Here is a 24,674-nt window from a genome sequence, read left to right as displayed (position 1 = left end):
CTGGAGGCAGAGTCCTTTTGCAGGCATTCTAGCATTATCTTGGTTTTGTCAATCTACTTCCTCCCATTTATGTTTTTACATGATTGTTGTATTGATCCCTCATCCCCTTTTTCTTGGGTTCTGTGAAATGTTCTTGTCTTGATAAAGCAGCAGAATTTTGAATATGCTGACTGAGTAAATCCTCTAACAGTTAAAATTGCTACATTAAATAGTTAATTTGTGTAGATTGTAAAGATTTCCTGAATATGCAGTCTCTTGCTTGATGGCTACATGAACCTTCGGACTGGTAGCTTTAAAGAGCTGAACCCATATAGCGTGCCTGAAGTAAATCAGTACATCCTCTTTGCATTGATTTTTGGAAAAGAAAAGCCAACCAATGCCTTTTTGGATGGAGGTTGAAACCTAGGAATGTTTTATTGACATTCAGTTGATGTCTCAGGTTTAGATACCTGGACTTCACTTCAGCAGTCAGCAGATAATTTAGATATCACTACAGTTGACCAGAATACTGTGAGTAATATAAGTGACATGCACGTAATTGCTCTCCAAGTCTGAGGAACTGAGTTTCCTTCTGTCCTACAACATTAACATGTACAGTGAATGCATTATATTGTTCTGTTCTTGCCACAGAGAAAGGCTGTTTATGAAATGCTATATTAAAACCAACACAAAGCAGGCTGTAAAAGATTTTTAATATTTCAGTAAAATAACAGTTGGAGGAAACCGAATGAAATAACCCAATAGAGATGGATGGGATTTGTATTGTAGTTGTGTCAGACATGGATTTCTCACAGAGCAAATCTTTGTGAGCCCAGTGCAGGACACACACACACACACAAAATCTACGAGGCAGTAAGGAGATTATTGTCCCATAATATAGATGTTGGTTCTTAAAGGTACTATATAGGTTACTCCCACTTCCCAACTCTATTTTAGCCTTGTAAATTGTGCTTGTTTTCGGGCAATTATTAAGATTTGAATAGGCTTTCTGCCCACATTGCCACTTTAGATGGGAGTTTTCATGCTACACAATAGCTTTTTGAAAAAGAGTTTCCATCATCTCTCCTTCTAGCATCAGCAATAGAATTGTTTACCAATTGATTTCACGGTGTTACTGGGGGGTGGGAGGGGGGGGAGGAGAATTATTTCTGGAAATAGTAATGAAGCAACTGGGGAGTTGGAATTGTTCAAGTCCTCAAATTTACACTCAAAAAATAAAGCAAGATCTGATTTTTTTTTCTCATTTTACATGTAAGAATAATGCATTTCTATTTTTTCCGTGTGTGTGTGTATCTAGATATATTTTAAAGTACTTTGTGCAAAGGTCTTCAAAATGCAGTTGCTCTCATTTTGTAGATGGGTACTCTGTCCACAGTACATCTCCTTAATGTAAAATAGATAATCTGCTGACTTGTTTAATTTGTGTTGAATGTCAATAAAGATTTTAGAGGAACTCAGTCCTTTGAATAGTGATGTTAGTTCTTTAGTTCATTCAAATCATCAAAGCAGCTGTGCTTTTTTTCCTCATTTGAGAAGTCTTAATTCTGATAAAGCAATTCTGTATTTCCTGTAGTGTCCATCTCAGATTTATAAGGTAGAGATCGAGTTCTACAGTTTTCTAATGTGCTTATCAAGAGGCAACGTTTTTGTTGTCTTCTGTTTGTTTTCTTGCTAAGTGAAATAATTTTGAAGGATAAAATATGGTTAGGATGTTTTTGGTAGTTAAAATCTGACACCTCATCACTGGGATTCATTAATTTAAAAAAATTGTAATATTAAAAAACAATGTAGGCATATAGCATAGTAGCAGGCCATTTTGCCGCACAAGCCCGCCCAGCCCAATTATACTCAATTAACCTACAACCCCTGGTATGTTCTGAATGGTGGGAGGAATCCGGAGCCCCCGGGGGAAAGACACGGGGAGAATGTACAAACTCCTTACAGACAGCGTGGGATTCAAACTCCAGTCCCGCTCGCTGGTGCTGTAATGGCGTTGTTCTAACCGCTACGCCAACTGTGCAGCCCCTGGACATTTTCTCACTTGTCGTTGTTGCACCCTGAAATGATGCGTTTGAATCACTGAGCAAAGATTATATAGCCAGCAATAATAATCGGATCAATTTGACTGGTTCTGTGATTTCCCTGGTCTTTGAGGGAGCACATGCCCTCTGGCCTGTCAGGGGTTTGTTCATTACAAATAATTAATATCTTTGAATTTCCAGATGAAGTACTGTATTACTTGTTCAAACTTTGTGTGTGTTAAATGAAGATGGCTTTTAGAGTGTGGTATACACGTATATAAGAATTAGTATTGTATAAATTTCAGTTTTAGAATTGAAGAATTTTAGATTTTATGCCCATGTTTTTTTAAAAATCTATTTTCAAGAAAATGGGATCCTGAATATTTGATATTAGTCATTGTTAGCTCAAAAACAGTTAATAAATGAAGCTAAACAGATAAAATGGTTTTTGTACTGTTTAGAAATGTTAATCTCTGTATTTAATTTGACTTTTAGGCTTAAAAAAATCTAAACTACTCCTATATTGCTGAAGCAGCCTTAAACTCTGGATGCAACAGGTATCTATCAACTGGAAGTGATCATAATACACAGACTGAAAACACAGGAAATACACTTGGTAGCAAGAAGGTGGGTAAAGCCCCATTTTTCTAGGGACTTGGCCAATAGGCTGCAATGGCAGCTATTGCCACTGATGACCTAAGTCAAATCACAATAACAAAACAGAAGGAAGATACGCAGAAGGTTTTAGAAGCCAAATGGAAAGGGAAGGAGTCAAAGCCAAGGAGAACCCTTGAGTGCCTGATCTGCGGAGCATACTTCAGCAGTGTTGACAAACTTAAAGTCCATTCATACTCTCACACAGGAGAGAGACCCTACAAGTGCTCACACCCGGAGTGCACTAAAGCCTTTGTGTCCAAGTATAAACTTCTCAGGTATGGGAAGCTGAATGGGAAAACTGCCCTAAAACCTGTTTATCAAATGTATTTAATCCTTTGAGGACGCGACTTTCTACATTAATTGGCCCAACGTGTATTTTGGCAGTGTATCAAATAGTTTTAAACAAAAATTGTTAATCATGAAATATATTTGAAACATTAATGATGGCAATTAATATATTTTAAATAACCTGGAAGATACATTAGCTTTTCAAGCAAATTTGCAGAAATGCTACTGCAGTCCTCAAAGGGTTAATTTGAATATATACACCTCCTCTAGGCTTACTGAGGATTCTTGCAAACCATCTGCTAAAGACCACACCACTTCTGGCCATTGCCTCTTCCAGTGATTTCTGCTTAAATTAATATCACACAATACAGCAAGGATATAATATGCTGCTTGACTACCATTACAAAATAAGTATATGTGAAATTATTTTTTGGACCCTAATTTTAAAAAAAATTCAAGTATCGTGTTAAATTGTGCATTGACTGGGAACATGCCGCTGGTTTCATTTGGAAATAATCTCAAATAGCCATCCATGTATCCATCACAGAAATATAAGGCTTAATTTAAATCAGTCATGAAATTCCATGTTTTTCGTATTTGTTGGACACATGGCACATGCATTGAAAATATTTCAAAAAAGAATGGCAACATTTGATGGAACAAAGTTATGTATTGCCTTTGCCCAACACCAAGTGATGGTGGGATCCAAAATTCAAAGCAGTTTTATTTCTAAGTTGGCACAGGTGAAGAACAGGAAGGATATCATCTGGGGAGAAAAAAAGAAACTCTTTAGATGCCATTGGTGCTTCTCAAAATTAAAATGGAAATTATACCAAAATAAGCACAAAATAGACAATTGTAGGTGGTCAATTTTAACTATGACAAGCATAGTTGTTAACTCTTTAAAGAAGTAAAGATAGCAACAAAAGCTTTTTTTTTAATGACAAAACAAATCTTGGTGTCTATATAAGCGATATGAAGATATTAGTCACACTGACAAATAAGATGAGCACAATGGTAATGGATGGCAGCTTCTAATCTTAATGTTTTTGCTGATTACCAGCAGTTAACCATATAACAGGCCAGTTCGGCCCTACTAGTCCATGCCGTAACAAATTCCCACCCTCCTAGTCCCACTGACCATACCCCTCTAGTCCTCTCCTCTCCATGTAACGATCCTTAAATGTAACCAATGATCCCGCCTCGACCACGTCTGCTGGAAGCTCATTCCACATCCCTACCACCCTTTGCGTAAAGAAATTTCCCCTCATGTTCCCTTTATAATTTTCCCCCTTCAATCTTAAACCATGCCCTCTAGTTTGAATCTCCCCGACTCTTAATTGAAAAAGCCTATCCACATTTACTCTGTCTGTCCCTTTTAAAATCTTAGACACCTCTATCAAATCCCCCCTCAATCTTTCCCCCTAGTCTGCACAACCTTTCCCTGTAACTCAAACCTTGAAATCCTGTCAACATTCTTGTGAACCTTCTCTGTACTCTCTCTATTTTGTTTATATCTTCCCTATAATTTGGTGACCAAAACTGTACACAGTACTCCAAATTTGGCCTCACCAATACCTTGTACAATTTCATCATAACCTCCCTACTCTTGAATTCAATACTCCGATTTATGAAGGCCAACATTCCAAACGCCTTCTTCACCACACCATCTACCCGAGTATCAGCCTTGAGGGTACTATTTACCACCACTCCTAAATCCTAAGAGTGGAAAGCTTGGATCCAAGATCACTAGAAACCTAATAGCTCAAACAGAAGCTTGAGTTGTAACTGATATGCCAGACAGGTCTCATTCTGTACCAAGTGGAAGCAAAATATTATGGTAATAAAACTGGAAAAACATTTAGTGAGAGATGGCCATGTTACCAACAGATTTTTTTTAATCGTTGATTTGATTTGAGCCCATCTGATTGATCAGGCGAGTGGAATAACTCCCATTTTGGATGGCCAGTCATCCTAGAAAGTACACAGCTAAAGATTGTGGATGAGTCTTATGTTAACTTGTGATCGATATCCCTGGAGTTAGATAATTGATGCCAAAGTTATTTAATGAATAAATATTTCTTGATTGAAATTATGAAGGACAGTAGCTGCTTAGCTAGTATGTGTTTTAAATGTCAACATATTTATCTGGTTCGTATCAGTGGTGGGGGGAGGGAGAAGAGAGGAGGGTGAAGGGAATTTAAGAAACTGAAAATGAGGCAGCAGAGTGGAGTTGAATGCTCAGATCAGGCTTAATTTTAGTGATTGGCGGAGCATTTTAAAGATTGCTTGGGCCGTTGGGAAGGGAAAAAAAAATCAGTGCACTTTGCACATGTTGAGATCATTCGATACTGAACACTTTGAGCCAATGAATAGATTGATATTTTGGTCTCCGCTAAATCAAATGAAAGCCCAATTTTGTGCCGCGAATCATGACGTGTAAATTGAGGTGCAGGTATAGGACTGTTTCTCTTTGCTGATGCCATTGGTTCACTTGCTGCTGGTGGCTTCTCCTTCATGCATGATCACCCTGCCCCAGCGTAAACTAATCAACTGCAGATCTTTGCTTTCTGTGGCTCTGTGTGCTGGGCTGTTTGACTCTGATTGGACAGAAGGCAGTGGGGAATTTTCAGTTGCTCAACTTTTGGTTGAAATTATCGACTAGATCATAAGACTTTTGATAAATACAAGTTCCCTCCACCCTGCCTTCAGCATTAAGAAAGCAAGAAAACATAATGATCAACCAGAATTGTCAGATACATAATTCTTCATAGTCGTATCTAAACCATAACCATTAGCAAACATCCTTTATCACTGCATCCTGGTACATGTGACAATAATGTGAGCTCTTCACCACTAATATACTTGATGCCATTAATGAGAAGAAGGCTGACAGAAGAAATGAGAAAACTGACAAAAATGCTTTACTTTGCTGTGCACACAGTCTGAGACTGCTCATTGCTTTTTTTTGACATCTTCCAGTTTTCTCTTTGACCCCAGAGATGTATTGTCAAAAATCAAAAAAAATTGTATCGAAGCACAAAGCCTTGGATGTCAGAAGTCGAATATAATCTCGTTCAGCTACCACAAAGTACCTTACTGCTAACTGGAGCCTTAAATGCCGTCTTTGAATAAAGGGTCTTGTGAATAAGTGCGTACAGTAATAAAATGGGGAAAAGCTATTTGGCTTTCCAGGTACAAACTGATTACCATGGACTATGCCAGCTATTTGCATTCCTGCAGGGAATACTTTTGGTGTGCTAAGTATTGCCTGAAGCTTAAAAGTCAGAAGATTTAATTTCTACAGTTCAACTGGGACATGTTGTATGTAGAAGACTATATTTTCCCCTACTCCAGCAGTGTAGAAAGCACATCTTCTGCTTAATTTAGTTAGTCAAGTTCTAGGTATGGTAGTATTTAGAAACCTAATCACTACAAAGCAGCATTCCATTAAATGAACAGTGTTGAGCTAATTTAACAAATCGGTTGATTTATAAAGATTCTCTTCATTGTTCTGGTTGGACCACACCTTTGAGTATTACATCCTGAACGCTGAAACTCCAGAAAATAAGGCAGACAAAGCAAGTCAGAATTCCAGCAGAAAATGAATATTTCTGACAGATCACCTTGATGAAAGTGTTTACAAAGTGGAAAAGAGTTCTGGTGGAGTATTATTTCAAGCACTGCAATGCTCATGAGAGAGATCAAAAACGTAGAATTAAATACTGGAATCATCTTCTGATTAGGCCCATGAAAGCAGCATATAGTCGTTCACAGGATAATTACATTTTGAAGATGTGCCTGGAGTGGGGCTGGCTATCTAAAGGAATTGGATTTAAACTTGACATGTTAGCTATGACAAAGTACTTGGAGCTTTACAATTCAGCAAGCATTTTACATAGAGTTCCCAGCTATAAAACAAGAATACCAAAGCACCAATGACATGAAATTGTAATCAACCAAATCCATTTCATGACCTCCACACCTCAATCTTTAAAGCAATAGATCTTCACCATGTCATCGTGCTGTCACAACTTGCATTCTTTGTGACTCTGGCGAATTCTTCCCCCACCTGCCAATTCCTATTTTTTGTAATACACCTGCTGTTTGTCTGTCTTTCAACTTGGTGAATTTGTCCTTTCAATAATCAATAAAAAAACTCTGATCGTACTCAGCAGCTTTAACGGGCTTCTTTGCATATCCTCACTTCCTCATGACCTGGAACCCTCAAGGATCTATGTTTGTTTCTCTCCTATTTCCCATTCACATTTTCTCCTATTACATCCTAGGATTTGTAAATCTGGAAGCCAATCTGACATCTGACTGTACCTGTCCACCTTCTCAATTCTTCAGCCTGTTAATCCTTGTGGTTTGTCTAGTTAAATATCGGAAGAGGGAAATCATTGTGTTTGGGCCTCCTTCATGAACTCCATACATTTGTTACCCAGTTTACCTTACTTACCAATGGGAAGTGGACAGATTACCAGTTGTACAAGGAACCTTAAAAAAAAAACTTAGGGGATGTAATGAGTTTTAAAATTACAGGGAATTTAATGGGCCTCAGATTGATAATTAATCAAGGCCTGGTGTTTCTGCGCTAGAGTATTTTTTAAAAGTAGGAACATTGCAGATGCTCGAATAATTTTTCAGATCTGGCTAGAGACTGTCCTTGGCTAAGGAAATCTTTTCACATCATTAGGACAGGTGAGTGGAAAGAGGCCATAAAGTACAAGTTTGAGAGTATCATTCCTGTTCTGGGAACTTTACTGGACTATATTATCAGGAACAATACATAAACACTTTGACATGAATGTGTGAACACTTGTGAAGATTGCAATATGTCTGATAAGCTTGGTTGAATTTAATACAAATCATTTGCAAGATGGACAGAAGATTGTCTTCAAATTGAGTTTGTAGGCATGAAATGGAGAGGATGGGTAAAATTGACTGATACATTGAATGGTATTCCCAAGGGATCTCTTCTAGGGATTTAGATTTTAACCACAAATCAATGGCAGGTTAAGGAATAGACAATAATAGATGCAAATTTCAGTAATTAATTTGGGAGGAACATTGTTCCACAAATGGAAACTATGATTCTAGACAGGTATGTAGCTATCAATGGAAAATGGACTGTGTGAAAGTAAGAGTTAGAATTGGATCCAAAAATCACATCGGAATATTTTCTAATTGTTAAGAGACCAGAAATGGTGGAGGAGCAAAGAGATTTGGAATCCAGGAACACAAATTAGAAGCTTTTGTGCAGGTTTCAGAATATTTGCAGAGATTCATAGATGGTCTGAAGACCAAGAGGTTGAAGTTGATGTTTAATTGGTCCCAGCCCAGCTGAGTGTTGCTTTTGCTTTTACACACAAGTCCAGGAAGCACGTGTTGTCCCAGAAACAACCATGCTTACTATTTTATATAGTGTAAAAGGAGCCAATCAGCCCATCAAGTCAATGCCAATTCTGAGCATTGAACTTGTCCAAATCCTCTACTTATTTACCTATAATCTTCTATCTCTTGTATATCTATCAATCTCCAGTTCTCCCTCTGCCCATGTACACTATGAGTTATTTACAGCTGCCATTGACCCACCAGTACATTTTTGGGATGAAGGAGGAAACCAATGTGGTCCAGGTTTGAATGGGCAAACTTCAAAGAGCCAAACCCAAGGTCAGGATTGCACCTAGCCACTGAAAGTAGAATCTGAATCCCACGGCCCCCCCCCCCACCAACCCAACCACATGGCATAGTGGAAACGTGTCTCCTTTCCAAAAGGTCGTAGAAGATGGGCTAACTGAAATTTTCATAACTGATCAACAGTTCATTGTTTTGATGAAAACCAATGGAGCCAATTTCTGCTCCTTTCTTGACACTTTTTCAGGCAGAACCACACTTTAGTCTTTTTCAATCTTAAGTCTTGCTTCTGATCTCAAATCATATCCATCATGGTCTGCTATCTTCAGTCAATGTAAAGTTGCCTGCCTCCACTCATAGTTTGGTCATGCTGCTTGGCACTGCTACATTACTTTTGCACTTCACACTTCTTTGGCTTGGCTTCACAGACGAAGATTTATGGAGGGGTATGTCCATGTCTGTTGTAGGCTCGTTGGTGATTGACAAGTCCGATGTGGGACAGGCAGGCACAGTTGCAGCGGTGGCAAGGGAAAATTGGTGGGTTGGGGTTGGGTGTTGGGTTTTTCCTCCTTTGTCTTTTGTCAGTGAGGTGGGCTCTGCGGTCTTCTTCAAAGGAGGTTGCTGCTCGCTGAACTGTGAGGTGCCAAGATGCACGGTTTGAGGCGAGATCAGCCCACTGGCGGTGGTCAATGCGTCAGGCACCAAGAGATTTCTTTAAGCAGTCCTTGTACCTCTTCTTTGGTGCACCTCTGTCTCGGTGGCCAGTGGAGAGCTCGCCATATAACACGATCTTGGGAAGGCGATGGTCCTCCATTCTGGAGACGTGACCCATCCAGCGCAGTTGGGTCTTCAGCAGCGTGGATTCAATGTTTGCGGACTCTTCCAGCTCGAGTACTTCGATGTTGGTGATGAAGTCACTCCAATGAATGTTGAGGATGGAGCGGAGACGGTGCTGATGGAAGCGTTCTAGGAGCCGTAGGTGATGCCAGTAGAGGACCCATGATTCAGAGCCGAACAGAAGCGTGGGTATGACAACGGCTCTGTACACGCTGATCTTTGTGTGTTTCTTCAGGTGGTTGTTTTTCCAGACTCTTGTGTAGTCTTCCAAAGGCGCTATTTGCCTTGGCAAGTCTGTTGTCTATCTCATTGTCGATCCTTGCATCAGATGAAATGGTGCAGCCGAGGTAGGTAAACTGGTTGACCGTTCTGTGTGCCCGATGGAGATGTGGGGGGGCTGGTAGTCATGGTGGGGAGCTAGCTGATGGAGGACCTCAGTTTTCTTCAGGCTGACTTCCAGGCCAAACATTTTGCAAAACAGGACGTCATGCGCTGGAGAGCTGGCTCTGAATGGGCAACTAAAGCGGCATCGTCTGCAAAGAGTAGTTCACGGACAAGTTGCTCTTGTGTCTTGGTGTGAGCTTGCAGGTGCCTCAGATTGAAGAGACTGCCAATCGTGCGGTACCGGATGTAAACAGCGTCTTCATTGTTGAGGTCTTTCATGGCTTGTTTCAGCATCATGCTGAAGAAGATAGTAAAGAGGGTTGGTGCGAGGACGCAGCCTTGCTTCACGCCGTTGTCAATGGAGAAGGGTTCGGAGAGCTCATTGCTGTATCTGACCCGACCTTGTTGGTTTTCGTGCAGTTGGATAACCATGTTGAGGAACTTGGGGGGGCATCCGAGGCGCTCTAGTATTTGCCAAAGCCCTTTCCTGCTCATGGTGTCAAAGCCTTTGGTGAGGTCAACATAGGTGATGTCGAGTCCTTTGTTTTGTTCTCTGCACTTTTCTTGGAGCGTAGCCCTAAATACCACTAGCATAGCTCTGAATACCAGCCTCTTATTTTCAATGCTTTATAACCTGCAACTCATTTGAAATTGGTACCTGATTCCTGTTCTACACCGATCTATACATCATTGCTAGTTTCTGCAATTCCGATCCCTAATATTGGTAGTCATTCCTCAATTTAGACATGTACTGAAACTCTGTACCTAACCTCCTGTTTTTATTGTTATCTCTCCTTTTTGACTCAATTTACCAAGTGTTTTGGTTACCATGCCTAAAATCTACTTGTGTGCACAAACATCTTTTTCTGTTGGGTACTGTAACTGTCCTCAATGCAAATATCTAATTGGCCACAGGAGAGATGCAGTTACATGCTGATTTTGGTGGAAAATGGGAAATGCAGAGGACGGCTAAATGCACAAACAATATGTACAAGACATCTACCACTATTCAGCATGCGCATTTTAAATCTAATTGCCAAGTTCAGAATTCCGAAATGCCGGAGAATGGCTCAGGCCGAACCATCGATTATACATCCTTACCTCCTATGGACGCTGCGAGCGAGACCTGCTGATTCCTCCAGCATTTCTGTTTTTACTACAATCACAGTGGCTGCAGATGATCAAATTTCAGACCACAAGACCATAAAACAGGACCAGAAATGGGCAATTCAGTCCATCAAATCTGTTTCATCATGAGCTAATTCCATTTTCCCACTCAGTCCCACTGGCAGGCCTTCTCCCCAAAACCTTTTATGCACTGGCTAATCAAGAACATTTCAATCTTTGCCTTAAATGTACTCAATGACCTGGCCTCCACAATGGACATGACAACAAATTCCACAGATTCAACACCCGTGGCTGAAGAAATTACTCTGCATTTCTGTTCCACGTCGGCACCAATCCTGAAGTTGTGCCCTCTTGTCCTAGACTCTCCCACTATATCTACTCTGTCCACGCCTTTCAAATTTTGAAACCTTTCAGTGAGATTTCTTCCCCCACTCTCCACCATTCTCCTAAATTCCAATGTGTACAAGCCAAGAGCTGTTGCACACTTATTGTATGATAACCCTTTCATAACAGCATAAGAAATTGGAGCAGGAGTCGGCCATCCAGCCTGTCAAGCCTGCTTCACCATTCATTAAAATCATGGCTGATCTGATCATTGACTCGACTCAACTCCACCTACCTGCCTTTTCCCCATATCCATTAATTCCTTTTTAAGTAAAAATCTATCTAATTTAACCTTAAATTTCTTTAATGAAGTAGCCTCAACTGCTTCTCTGGACAGAGAATTCTATAGATTCGATACTCTCTGGGAAAAACTGCTTTTCCTTATCTCTGTCTTAAATCTACTCCCCTGAATCTTGAGGCTGTGTCTCCTAGTTTTGGTCTCGTGTACCAGTGAAAATAATTTTCCTACCTCTGTCTTATCTATCCCTTTCATAATTTTATATGTTTCTATAAGATCTCCTCTCATTCTAATGAATTTGAGTGAGTATAATCCCAGGCAATTTAGTCTCTCCTCGTGGGTCAACCCCCTCATCTCTGGGATCCCTGGTGAACCACCTCTGGACAGCCTCCAAAGCTAATCTATTCTTCCTCAAGAATGGAGACCAGAACTGCTCACAGTCCTCCACAGTACCTTGATAGTTGCGGCATGACCTCCCTGCTCTTGAATTCAATTCCTCTTGCGATGAAGGCCAACATTCCATTTGCTTTTTTAATAATTTGTTGTACCTGCAACCCAACATTTTGCGATTCATTCACAAGCACTCCCAAGACCTTCTGCGCTACACCATGCTGCAGTCTTTCACCATTTAAATAATAATCTGCTCTTCTGTTTTTTCTACCAAAGTGGATGACTTCACATTTACTAACATTTTACTCCATCTTCCAGACCTTTGCCCACTCACCTAACTTAATTATATCCTTCTGCAGCCTCTCCACATCCTCTATACAATTTGCTTTTCCGCTCAATTTAGTATCATCCGCAAACTTGGCTACACGTCACTCTGCCCCCTCTTCCAAATCATCAATGTTAATGATGAACAGCTGTGGGCCCAGCACCAACCTTTGTGGCACCCACCTGCCAATCAGAAAAACACCCATTTAGCCTGACTCTGACTGCTATCAGTTAACCAATCCTCAATCCATGCCAATATACTTCCCCTGACTCCATTCATCTGTATTATATCGATAAGTCTTGTGCAGCACCTTATCAAATCCCTCCTGGAAATCAAATCTATAACATCAACCTGTTCCCCTTTATCTGCCGCACCCATTATATCCTCAAAGAACTCCAATAGGTTTTCATTCCTGGAATCATCCTTGTGAACCCACTCCAAAGTCAGCACATCCTTTCTTAAATGAGAAGCCCGAAACTACTCATAATACTCCAAGTGAGGTCTCACCAATGCCCTGTAAAGCCTCTTCTCTTCCTCTTGAAATAAACACCAGCATTGCATTTGCCTTCTTCACCACTGACTGCAAGTTTACCTTCAGGCTGTCCTGTATGCAGACTCCCAGGTTGCTTTGCATCTGGGTATTTTCAATTTTCTCCCCATTTGTAAAATAGTCTGCCCATTTTTTTCTACCAAAGTGGATGCCTGTACAATTTCGTACATTTTATTTCAATTACCACTTCTCTACCCATTCTCCCAAGTCCTCTAAATTCAGAATTCTGGTGGGAATACATGATTCGCACCACATTTTAGTTCAGGTTTTTTTTTTAACCTTTATTCAAGTGTTCAAATATTCAACTTCTTCAAAGAGAGTATGTGGAATTTTGTCTCATATATTGCACCTGCCACCAATCTTCATATAGAAAGTGATTGAAAGCTGTACACCTGTTAACCTTTATGTCCTTTGGAAGCTGCTTGTGTTGGTTGGGTTTGCTTTTTTTTAAAAAATTCCCTATTTCCACAATAGTTATGCAGATGGGCTGAGTAATCATGAGCTCCTCTGCGTGTTCCTCCACATCTTTTTAATGAACCATTAAGAAAGCATGTGCACACTCTGCTTTTTATTTTGCAGTTTTACCAACTGAGGTACAACACTGAAGTATAATTGGCAGTTGCTTGCAAAAACTTTTTTTTTACTTAAAAATGTAAAACCACAGCTGGATTCTTGATTCATGACATTTAGCTAATGCCAACACATTCGATAACATGGCCTTCGGGCATTTATCTCGATTTGAAAGCACTAACGTGTGGTTTTTATTGAGTGCAAAATGCTTTTGCCACATGACAAGAAACAGAAGATGTACCATAAAAATATCTTTAAATTTGTGCAGTCACTCTTAAGTTCCACCTGGGTCTGTAAAGCAAAGCAACAGCTGTGTGTTGGGTATCTATGTACATAAACTCTACATTTGGCATTCTCTTTCACATTCATCATTTGTGAACCTTAAAGCTGCTGTGGTTCCTTTATAGAATACCTGAATATTGCTTTATAGATCTACCACTGTACTTGCTTGTCATTGTTGCTTATATTCCTTAATATAATTCCTACAGCAGACCCTTGTGCTTCAAGCTTTATAACGTGTCCTTTTTCTATTTGGTCTCTACTCCTCTGACTGTGAATCTTCCTTGTCATCTTTATGCAATCATTCTGCTCCTTAATTATCATCGCCACCCACATCTTTTAGACCTAACTCCATTAGCTGTGGAGCCATGGCCATATATATGAAAACACTGCAGTCAAAGTTCATTCAGAGAAATTGTAAACTTAATTTTGTAAGCCCAAGTTTGGGTGAAAGGAAGGAAGTAGGAGGTGAGCGGAAGGTGCTTCTGGCCTCCAGCTCCCAGTGAAGAGTTTCTTGAGCTTCTTCCAAGACGATTGCCTTCGATGATGTCCAACTAGCAGGAGAGGCTGAACAAACTGCAGCTCTGAGTTCATGGGCTCATCACAATTGTGAAGGGCTTCGATAGAACTGATTTTAGGAGACTGTAAAAACAAGGGGATTCCAAGTAAATTCAGATATATTGATGTCTAATTATTCAATAGTGAGAAGGTGGAGCTCACTATTGAATAAATGTTCAAATAGAACACAAAATGGAAATTAATGGAAGAATGAGCTGAGGTTTTATTAGGCTCTTTGTGTGGAGCAATAAACTTGCATTGACCTAATAGGTGGAATGTTTGTGTTGTAGTGGGTTTACCAGATTTTCATGTCAAGCCTCAAAAGTTCTTGATCGCCTCAAGAATCTAAAACTATCCCATTTGATCATCACAAACTGCCCAGCACTGCTGATTTCAGACCACCTCAAAGAAAGTGAGAGCCACTTTGATCTCCTCTCAATTTGTCGTGATGTATGTTGGTTAAAATGGATAATTCAACCCGTCCAATTCCTTTTGAATGATTGATTTAATTCCTGCCTTGCATCTCCATTTGTTTACTGCATGCCCTCCAATCTTATTTAATTACTACATTATTTTGTTTCAAATGTAGTATTTTCAGTTTTGTCTTATCATTCTATGACCTGCTTCTACCTCTTTATATTCCTCCTGGGTTGAACACTGCTTTTTACCCCAGGACGTCAAATCTTGTCGAGTCGGCTGGCCTTTTGTCTAACTTTGCATTAGAATGATGCCCAAATTAACAAAAAATAAACCAGTTTTATCAGGAAATGCAACAGATTTGGGTTTCTAACCCTTTTGATGGATTTTTCAAACTAGCCCTTACTTCATTAAATTACTGCCATGTCAGTTAACAATGTAGTTAATTAGATTTTAATACAAAATTCACATTATTATCCTTTGTATTTGAGCATTTCTCTTTGTGATGACTGCACCAAAATAGATTATAATTTTAATATGCTTTCAGGTGAAAACAATTTCCTTTCGCAATGATAATTATGCTGTGCTTCCTTCATCAGGCATTCTAATAATTTTAGATTGGTTATGTTTGCATACAAAGGAAAGCAGCAAAGGAAAGAATATTGAGAACTTGTTCATCATTTAAAGTAAAACATTGAATAGAATGTAATAGAAATACTCTGAATTTTGCTTAACAAAATCACCCGGATGCTCGAGAGTCTTAGGAATGTCACTACACAATATCAGGTTGCTCATAAAATCAAAACTGTTGACTACGTTAAAGCTAATCATACCCAATCTCTCCCTAACTCTCACCCTGCCACTACCCCAAATTTTGGGTGCTGTAGCAGGCATCAAATCTGTTGTTTATTGATTAATGAAAATTTCAGTTTTCTAATCAATTCAGTGTAGCCTTTAGTTGTCTGTTTGCACAGTAACAAAACATAACCTCTTTAAAAAGTTTGATTTTTGTAACACAAAACATGGAATTTTTTCTTATTTCCTGTTTTGTGTGAAAAATTGCAACATTTTCTCTTCCATCGCATCATTGTAACAAATGATTTGCTGGCACATGTAATACTCTACTTCAGTGTGGCTTTTTTTTGGAGAAAGTTGTTGGATGTTAAAAGTAGATTCTGCCTTCCTTTTATTTTGCACTTCGGTGATGCAGTAGGGTTAAGAGGAAACGTGCATATAATAAATGATCTAGCTATGATGGTGATTTAAAGAATTTCTCTGATATGATCAGAGTTGTCTCCTAATAGTTTTTTTAAAAGTTCGGTCTTCATTATAATCTTTACTAAATCAAAAACTAGTCAACTTCCCAGGAAGCGAAGGACTTGGCACAGAAAGAAGTGGCCTCTTTGGTTATAGATGTAGAATTAGGCTAGATATTATAATTGACACATTGATTTGATGGTAATTTATACAATTTGTTCTTGTTTAAAATAATTGGGATAATGTTATTATTGCATTGGAGTATCATACAAAGCTATTATTTTTCACAATATTTTACCAATGATGTTTAAATATCCACATCAAATTGGACATTTGACATGACTTGGATTTACAAAATTCCAATGAGCAACAAAGAATAACTTACCAAAAGTTCAATCCCATACTAAGGATATTTGGCCATTCAATAATTTATAAATGAACACCAAAACAGGTTATTTTGTAATGTAACATTTGAAGAAATTTGGAGAAGCTTTTGGCTATTTTACGATGATTCCAAAGATGCTTTTCTAGACAATGCATGCTAGTCATGACCCTTCGAGTTTTTCTCACTGCTGTCAAAGACCTGGAAATAAAACAATTCTTAATAACTCAAGTCATTGCGAAAGTTGCGCACATGCTAAAGTGAACAAATTTTAATGTCGACTAAAAAGTTGATGAAAGTTCACTGCGTTGATTGCACCAAATATTAACTTCATTTCCCATTGACCTGATGAATTTGTTTCAGGATTTGCATCATGTTCACACATAAATGTATAAACTCCGGTTTTACAGGATGCTTTTGCCCCAACTGCAACAAAATATTGGAAGCGCTGGAGGAACTGAGCGGGGCAGGCTGTCAACTAAGGACTCCCAATGAAGGGTTTACGGGCAGAAATGCCGACTATTGCTTTCCGTGGATGCTGCCTGACCCACTGAGACCCACCAGCACTTTCTCTATGTGTTGCTCCAGGTTTACCATCAAAATATTGGACAATTGAAATAATATCCAAAAGTGAGTCCACATCAGCCAATGTGATTTTTCAACAAATTGCTTATTTTGTAAACCTAATAGCTTAAGAACACTGTTCATAATATTCTTGCTGCATTGTTGAATAAAACTCCAATCCACCCCGGTTAGAACCCAAACTTGAGCTGTTCAAATGAATGGGAATACTGAACTTTGCATGTCGCTCCTAAGGCTGCATGGTGTGAACCTATGTGGTCCACAAAAACAAGTGTGTATTATGTTGAACATCCAGAGAGCCAGATGTTATTTGGGGATTGCTTCCCATTTCTGTCTCATTTAGAATGTCTGCTTTTGCACATGCACATTTCTTTTGAACCTTCAGAATTTGTGCATCTGAGAACCTTTGCTGCCATGTAAAGGTAGGGAAAGGAATGAGTTGGAACCAAAGATTGGATTAAGTCAAACCATGTGAGCAAGTTGAGATATTTGCACCATTGGGGTAAATTGCTACAGACTGGTGTCTATCTCACTGCAGTGCGGGTAATGGCACTTTAGACACACCTTTGGATTGGGAGACTTATAAATTTCTCAATTGCTGTCAATATCCAGGAACAACTCTTGAAAAGTATGCATGTTTCGAGGGATATTAAGTGATAACCATAGTGGCACTACACCACTATTGTAATGCCCAATCAATATCCAATTATGGAGATGAGAGAAGCTATTGTCATGTGGAAGAAAAGGTCAAAACCGTAGATCATTAATGATTAAAATTGAGAATGGAAGGAAAAAATTAGAGCAAAAAGTCATTTACAATAGCAGACAAATCTGGTTGCTATTTTGGCCTAGTGTGGAAATGCAACTTGTCAATCCAAATGCCTTAAAATGTTAGACGGGTTAATCTTTTGGCTAGAATTCAGCCATCCCATCGGCCCTTACTCTATGCACTTGTACTCATTGATCTGTCTCCACTTCCTTTGCTCTCTTAGAGTAGGCACCCTCTGCCTCGCTCTGCATGGCTAGCTTTCCTGTGTTTTCCACATTGTTGTTATTTGATTGACTAAATACTAATGTTATCAATAGACAATTTTCTGTTTGTTGCCCATTGCACATATTATATTTTGTTAGGTTTACATATGGTTTGCATTTCTGTGTTTTATAACTCCTGGAAAAGTAAAATATTGCCTAATGAAAAGAAATGGAAAACATCATTTTGTAGAATTGACTATGTAATGTTTCCTATTTTAATTTCCAAAAGTTTAATGTTAATATTTTGCATTTTCTTGTCTTCTAAAACTGCATTATCTTTTAAAACCATTAGGCATGTATTTGCATGCTTGTGAATTGAAAGGATTATTTTGAAGTTTTTAATCAAGTTTACAGTTGCTGTAGTCGTAGTAAACTTGTATGATTATATTGCTAATTATTTTAAAATCAATTGGGAACTGCTCACAGTCCTGATTTGTATTCACTATTTTATTTAGGCACATGGCCACACATTCACCACAAAAAACACACAAGTGTACCTACTGTGAAAAAATGTTCCACCGGAAAGATCATCTGAAGAACCATCTTCAGACTCATGATCCAAATAAAGAAGCTTTCAAGTGTGAAGAATGTGGTAAAAACTATAACACCAAGCTGGGTTACAAGCGCCACCTAGCGTTACATGCTGCCACCAATGGTGACCTGACCTGTAAAGTGTGCCTTCAGACGTTTGAGAGCACAGAGGTCTTGCTTGAGCACCTGAAAACACATTCAGGCAAGTCGTCGAGTGGGGTGAAAGAGAAAAAGCATCAGTGTGACCACTGTGACCGGCGTTTCTACACACGGAAGGATGTTCGGAGACACATGGTAGTCCACACAGGCAGGAAAGACTTTCTTTGTCAGTATTGCGCTCAGAGGTTTGGCAGAAAGGACCACCTTACCAGACATATGAAGAAAAGTCATTCGCAGGAGTTGTTGAAAATTAAGACTGAGCCTTCTGACGTAATGAATTTGATTCACTGCAGTCCACCCGTAACAGTGAAGGAAGAACTTAGTCCAATGATATGTATGGCTTCTAAAGAGACAGTAAGTAAGCCATTTACTAGTTTGCCAATGAGCATGTACAGTTCACACATTCAAGCCACGACAAATTCAGTATCATCACATAACCTGGTTGCTGGTTCTCTAGCTATGGGAATGGGTTGCCAGATGGAGTCTCCATCCTCAATTCATTCAGCACCTCCTCAGCAACCTAAATATCAGATTGGATCTACCTCGTATGCCACTGGCTTGCCTGAGAAGCCAACAAAAATTGAAATGGAAAGTTACTTAATGGACTTGCACAGCAGCTTGCCACTTTCATCCCATGAATCTCAGCCTGCACCAGGTAAAGTAGGCTTAGATTCACAAACTGGGCCTCTGGATGATATTTATGGTGAACATTTGCTTTCCATAAACCCTGCCATAATTAGTGAATCCCTCTGTACAGCAAACATGGATTTTTCCCATTTGCTGAGCTTTTTACCACTGAATCACCCAACGTACAATCCACCTGTTTCAGCAGGGGGGCTGGTAATGGGCTATACACAAAGTGAGCCCAAGTCTTTACTTACCTCTCTTCAACCTCAACTGCAGGACTCGCAAGGATCTGGAAATGGCCTCAGCCTTGGGCCTCTTCATCCATTGTCTCCAGTCTTTACCACCAGTCTGAGCACAACGACATTGCCGCGTTTCCACCAGGCGTTCCAGTGAACTGCTGTTGGATTTATTATTCAGTAGTCTCTGCCTGGAGTGGAATTTACTGAAGCGCACAAAGCCTTCTAGAACTCCAGGGAAGCTGAAGCTTTGAAAAGGCAATTTCCGTTATCCAGTCTAATCCGTAGTATGGAATACTTTAATTCCGTTAGCAGTTGAGGCAAACAAACAATGAGCCTTTTGCTTCCTACACTCCCTCAACATGGATCCAAATCCACATGGGGACTGAACATGTCAGAACTCCAAGAAGTGGATGAGTTTTAATGTGAAGTTTACTCCCCAGATAGCTAGATGCATTTTTTAAAAACATTCATTGGAGCTCCATTACAAATGCAAAGTTTTTCCATGAGGAAAAATGTCTGAGGTAGAAGTTTCGGGAAAAATTAGTGAAGGATGGGAAAAAATATTAACCTAGTTATTATGGCATTTATGCAAATACATTATCCTCTGCTTTGTCAGCTGTCCAAATTGTGCTTTTCTTTTCAAAGGAGCTATTCTGTCCCACAATAGATCTCTGTAGGTAATGGAAATGTTTGCATGGTCAAACATATTGTGCCCATAATGTGAATTGTTAAAATTCAGACACTTTGCTAATTCTCACCAATAGGTGTAGACCTGCCTAATCATACAAAAAATAAAGAGCCTAGATATTGCTGTGTGTAATATAACAGTAGGTAAATGCTCAGCACATTCTTGTTCTCTACTTTAATTGTAGCATTAACCCATTTAAATAATATCAATGCAGATTAAAATAGCAGAGAGAAGCAATCCCTATGGACACTAAGAATGTTGGTAACAATAATTCAGCCTTTTTGTAATAATATTTGTCATTGGGTCTTTGAAACCGGTTTATTTCTTTGATAGGAAAGCATTGGTTTCATTTTCGTGTTAAATATTTCTCATGATGGGGTTAATGTCATTTATTTATGTGATCACTTTTAACTTGTGTCGAAGCATTAATAAACATATCTTTCTGTGTTGTGCAGAGCTGCCACAGAACTCTGCTCAAGAGTTTTGAATATTAAGAGTAGCTCATTTACAACAGTTAAAACATGCCCATTCTTGCTGCTGATGTGTGTAGGTACAGATGAAGCACCTCCTAATAATTACATTGCTAAACAAAGTACTCTCAATGCATTTTTCGCAAGGGGTAACATTTGCAAACAACATTGAAAGGAAAAGCTTAAGATAGACCAACCACACAGTTTACAACAAAGGTACGAACCTGTACAAAATGATCGCAGGTTTTTGATCTGAGTTGGAATCAGATTTTAAAAGCTGTCTTTTTTACTAAACTATTTTTGCAGGTTTATTTTTACCTCCATGTGCACAATTCAAAGATAGCATTTTGTTTTTAGTCATAATTAGCCAGTATGTAAATATGTGTGATGGAGTTTTCCTTCCAACACTAATTTTGCTGTTAAAGACCCATCAAACATTCTCAACTTGCAGCTTAATGGGGAGATATTATGGCTTAATTATAATGCAGTTGCTTGTAATATTGTAATCATTCTGCCTTTTACACCCAAATAATAATCCTAAATTGTTTTTATTTCATTTAAACCCCAAATGTATCTTCAAAAAACATTATGATATACAGCTCTGTATAAATACTATTAATGCATATTTTAGAAATTTTAGCTCCAATAAGTAGTTAAAGACAAGCTAATTGAATTCTTAACCATTTTCTGCAAGAAATGCATTGTTGGCTTGTAGATGTAGTAATCTAAAAATTAATTGAATATCACTAGACTTTTATATAGTGAATATATTGCATCATTTCCTTCTACTTAGGAACTGAAATCTCAAAAGGATACAGGACAGGGTGTTTGATTTAAGAATACCCTGATTATATTAAGTCAGGGTCTCAAAGATTTTTATGCTTGTGATTTAATGTAAAGATTTTAGTTCTGTTACTGTTTGCCTCTCTTGACAGTGCCTTAATCTGGCCACCTGAGGCTTTGATTCCTTATTTCACAGTTTTTTTTTGAGCAGGACCTCACAAGACACAACACACCACCTCAAGCATGATCCTTGCTATAAAATCTAGGAGAAAACCAAACCTGACTTGCAATGAATGTGATGAATAGTTCCGAGACCCATATGGAAACAATAGTAGGAATATTTTTGCTATTGATTTTAAGATATCTAATTCTCCTTGACTAAATACATTTTAAGCTTTTCTTGTAAAGAGACCATAAATGTTAAGCATAGACTTTGTGATATTAAGATTTAATAAAATCACTGCCCAATTATACTAAAGAGATCCCCTCTGTCCATTGAAAGTCCAGTAAATTGTTGGGCATCAGGGCAGTAGGTATTAGCAAACATCTTGGGTTTAATAAATATGACTATATAGCATGAATGAAAAAATGTTAATTTGTTCCATGTTTTAACAAAAGAAAATAATTTGCATCAATATTTTGAATGGAAATATGTGAAGACAACAGGTGCATCCATTTGGTTAGTTATTTCTTTGTTCTTGAGGAGAAAAATCATAGAGCAGTAAAACTCTGATAATCTGGCAAACTCTCTGGATATTATTGCTATTAATTCCCACATAACTTTTTGATTTGTCCTTTTTGTATGCTACGCAGTAGTATTAAAAGACAGCGGGAAACTGTGCTCCAGTGAGCCCCAATGCCGAAAAATCAGTACTTTGCAACAGTGGGATCACGGATTATCAGAGATCTACTGTAAGAACTGTTCATGCTGGTGAATACTGCAAGGTGAACAGTTATTTTTCAATGATCTTATTTCTTACATTCATTGTCAGGCTCTTGTCTGGTTATTTTGCTAAGTTCTAGCACTTTCAGAAATCTTTATAGGAGTATCTCTTCAGCACCATTAACTGATAATTAATCATTTATATTGTGCTGTATTTAAGTGTTTTAGTATTATGATGGAGCATTACAGTGTTTTTGTATTACTACCATTCAGCTGCTCGTTCTCTAATGCTTGGGATGTCTGATGCATAGATCAACTTGTTGTATAAACCAGACTCACTCAAATCTTTCTTGTTTGAACCTGAATGATGGAGTCACCAATTGTTTTAATTATTGCTGCAAGTCTACATTATTCAAAGGTTTAATAACCGTATTTGGAGTGGTGCAAGTTGTATCCTCCTTCACAGTTGTTTACTATTGATTTATACATCAGATAGCCTATAGTCAATGTGCTTCCATAGTTGCACAATTTCTCTGTATTTTGTAAAGTTCTTTACAGTTAAGAGTACCTTCTATATTTGTACTGATATTTTAGGACTGAATGAAAGCAGATCAAGGTAAAGTAATTTGCCCATTTTATATTTTTTCAAAAAATAAATGTGCCTGCTCCTACCAGAAGTGAACTAACTTAAGGAATGAAGGCACAGTCAAAGTATTGCTATTTGCTGGATTCTTCTGCAGTGGATGAACAGAGGACTGAAGCTGTTTTGCTTCCTCCAAAAGCACTAATTACTGCTAAGATAACACCCCCCCCCACCCCCACTTCAATCTACCACGTGCCAAGCCTCACCTAGGACTAAAGTGAATGTGTAAAACACTTGATATATAGAATCCACAAAGTATCAGCAGATCACTTGTAAAAGTTGGAAAAAAAACTGCAATCTATTTCTGTCCTTTATACATTGTATAGTAAATAGTTTTTTTCCTGCATTTTGTTAAATTACTGCATTCTGTCATGACAGGATGTTTCTACTGCATATGGTAATCATTATTTTTATATAGCATTTTATTTACATACTACTGGTATTTGTACAAATGTATTTTGGGTTGAGAGCAACATAATCACACTGTTACCTGAGTGGTTTCATTTGCAATCTGTTGCTGCAGTTGAATTTGTTGGACATTTATTGGTAGATCCAAAGAAGTACTTCAGCAAACATATTGTACATTATACATTGACTGCTACCATGTTACTTTTGAACAATTAAACAATGGAGCTTGAACTGCGAAATGTTCATTATTTACATTCATAGATTTCTTAAGATGGACATATTTTCAAAGGTTGCATGAATTATTAGCATTTGATAAGCCAACCATACAGAAAGCTTAAGCCTTGGTATTCCGTTACCATTGGAAGTTTTCTGTTGTAGAGTATGTATGGAACTTACAGCCAGCTCACCTGTAAGGAGGAAGCGAGTCCCACTCTGAAGCTTCAGATGGTTTTTTCTTTACCACAGGAATTGCAAGAGATGTGAACTGTGCAACTCTTCTATCCTGCCATGAATTTGTGTGATGATGCTGGGGTGTAAGGGGTTGTACTTGTTTCTCCAACCTGAGTGAGCAATGCAAGACAAGATTCTGGGCCTTTGGATTTCAATGCAGTTAACCAACCCTACTCAGTTTTAGAAAGTTGCACAACAAAACATTAAATGAAGATGATCTTATGTGGTAAGTCCAAATTAAAATTTGATTTAAATTTGAACATGAAATATTGTATAAGGCTGTATTATGGATTTTCTCCACTGTTTGTGGTACATGTTTAATTTAAATATTTCTGATGTACAGCCTTAAAGGAAAGTTTCTTCCTCAAATGAATGCTCCATTTTTAAGATGAGTTTAATGCTGAGATAAAAGCTTGGAAAGACTTCCATAAAGTACAGACTGTTCCAAGTTCATTGATCCAATAAAAAGGTTGTGATTTTTGTACAGAATATGATGAGCTTGATTTTTTTTAACCTGCTTGATTTTTTTTAACCTCAGCAAGTTTAATGGCATGAATTGCAAGCTACTGTTTGTAGAAAGTAGAAACAACTTGGCACATGTATTTTCTATCCTTGACACTAAACTAGCAGAGCAGTAGTCTCCAATATCTGTGCAGATATTCTTAAACTGGTCAAAAATCACAGGCATTCATGTAGAAATGGTCATAAAAGAATGAACAATCCCATTTCAAGAATTTAAAGGAAGTGTTGGATAGAAGAGGGCAATCCTGAACAGTATAGATTTGGTTCTTCTCTGGTCAGCATTGAAAGGACTATGGACTTGGCGCAATCCTATGGCCATTGTGCAGGTTACTGCTTTGTGCAAAACTTGGTC

General features: G+C 38.4%; 1 protein-coding gene and 1 long non-coding RNA gene across 3 annotated transcripts in view; one reads left to right on the top strand and one right to left on the bottom strand.

The window, feature by feature from the left end:
- Positions 1 to 23,581, top strand: part of plagl2 (pleiomorphic adenoma gene-like 2) — a 125,016-nt gene extending 101,435 nt beyond the window's left edge. The window contains exons 3-4 of one of the 2 annotated variants that reach the window (XM_069883914.1): positions 2,517 to 2,648; positions 18,375 to 23,581. In XM_069883914.1, the coding sequence (XP_069740015.1) occupies positions 18,379 to 19,629 (1,251 nt within the window). In that variant the 5' untranslated portion in view covers positions 2,517 to 2,648; positions 18,375 to 18,378 and the 3' untranslated portion in view covers positions 19,630 to 23,581. Of the gene's footprint in view, positions 1 to 2,516; positions 2,954 to 18,374 lie in introns of both variants that reach the window. The other variant, XM_069883913.1, reaches the window with a different exon arrangement.
- LOC138735704 (uncharacterized) lies at positions 13,411 to 19,202 on the bottom strand. The gene is made up of 3 exons (XR_011339894.1): positions 18,819 to 19,202; positions 16,309 to 16,506; positions 13,411 to 14,333 (listed from the first exon to the last, which is right to left on the bottom strand). It is a non-coding gene; the product is annotated as an uncharacterized lncRNA (long non-coding RNA).
- Positions 23,582 to 24,674: the final 1,093 nt, after the last annotated feature.

Source organism: Narcine bancroftii, chromosome 6 (genome assembly GCF_036971445.1).
Source record: "Narcine bancroftii isolate sNarBan1 chromosome 6, sNarBan1.hap1, whole genome shotgun sequence".
NCBI lineage: Eukaryota > Metazoa > Chordata > Chondrichthyes > Torpediniformes > Narcinidae > Narcine > Narcine bancroftii.
Note: the sequence above shows the minus strand (reverse complement) of the source record. Positions and strands in the feature narration are given on the sequence as shown.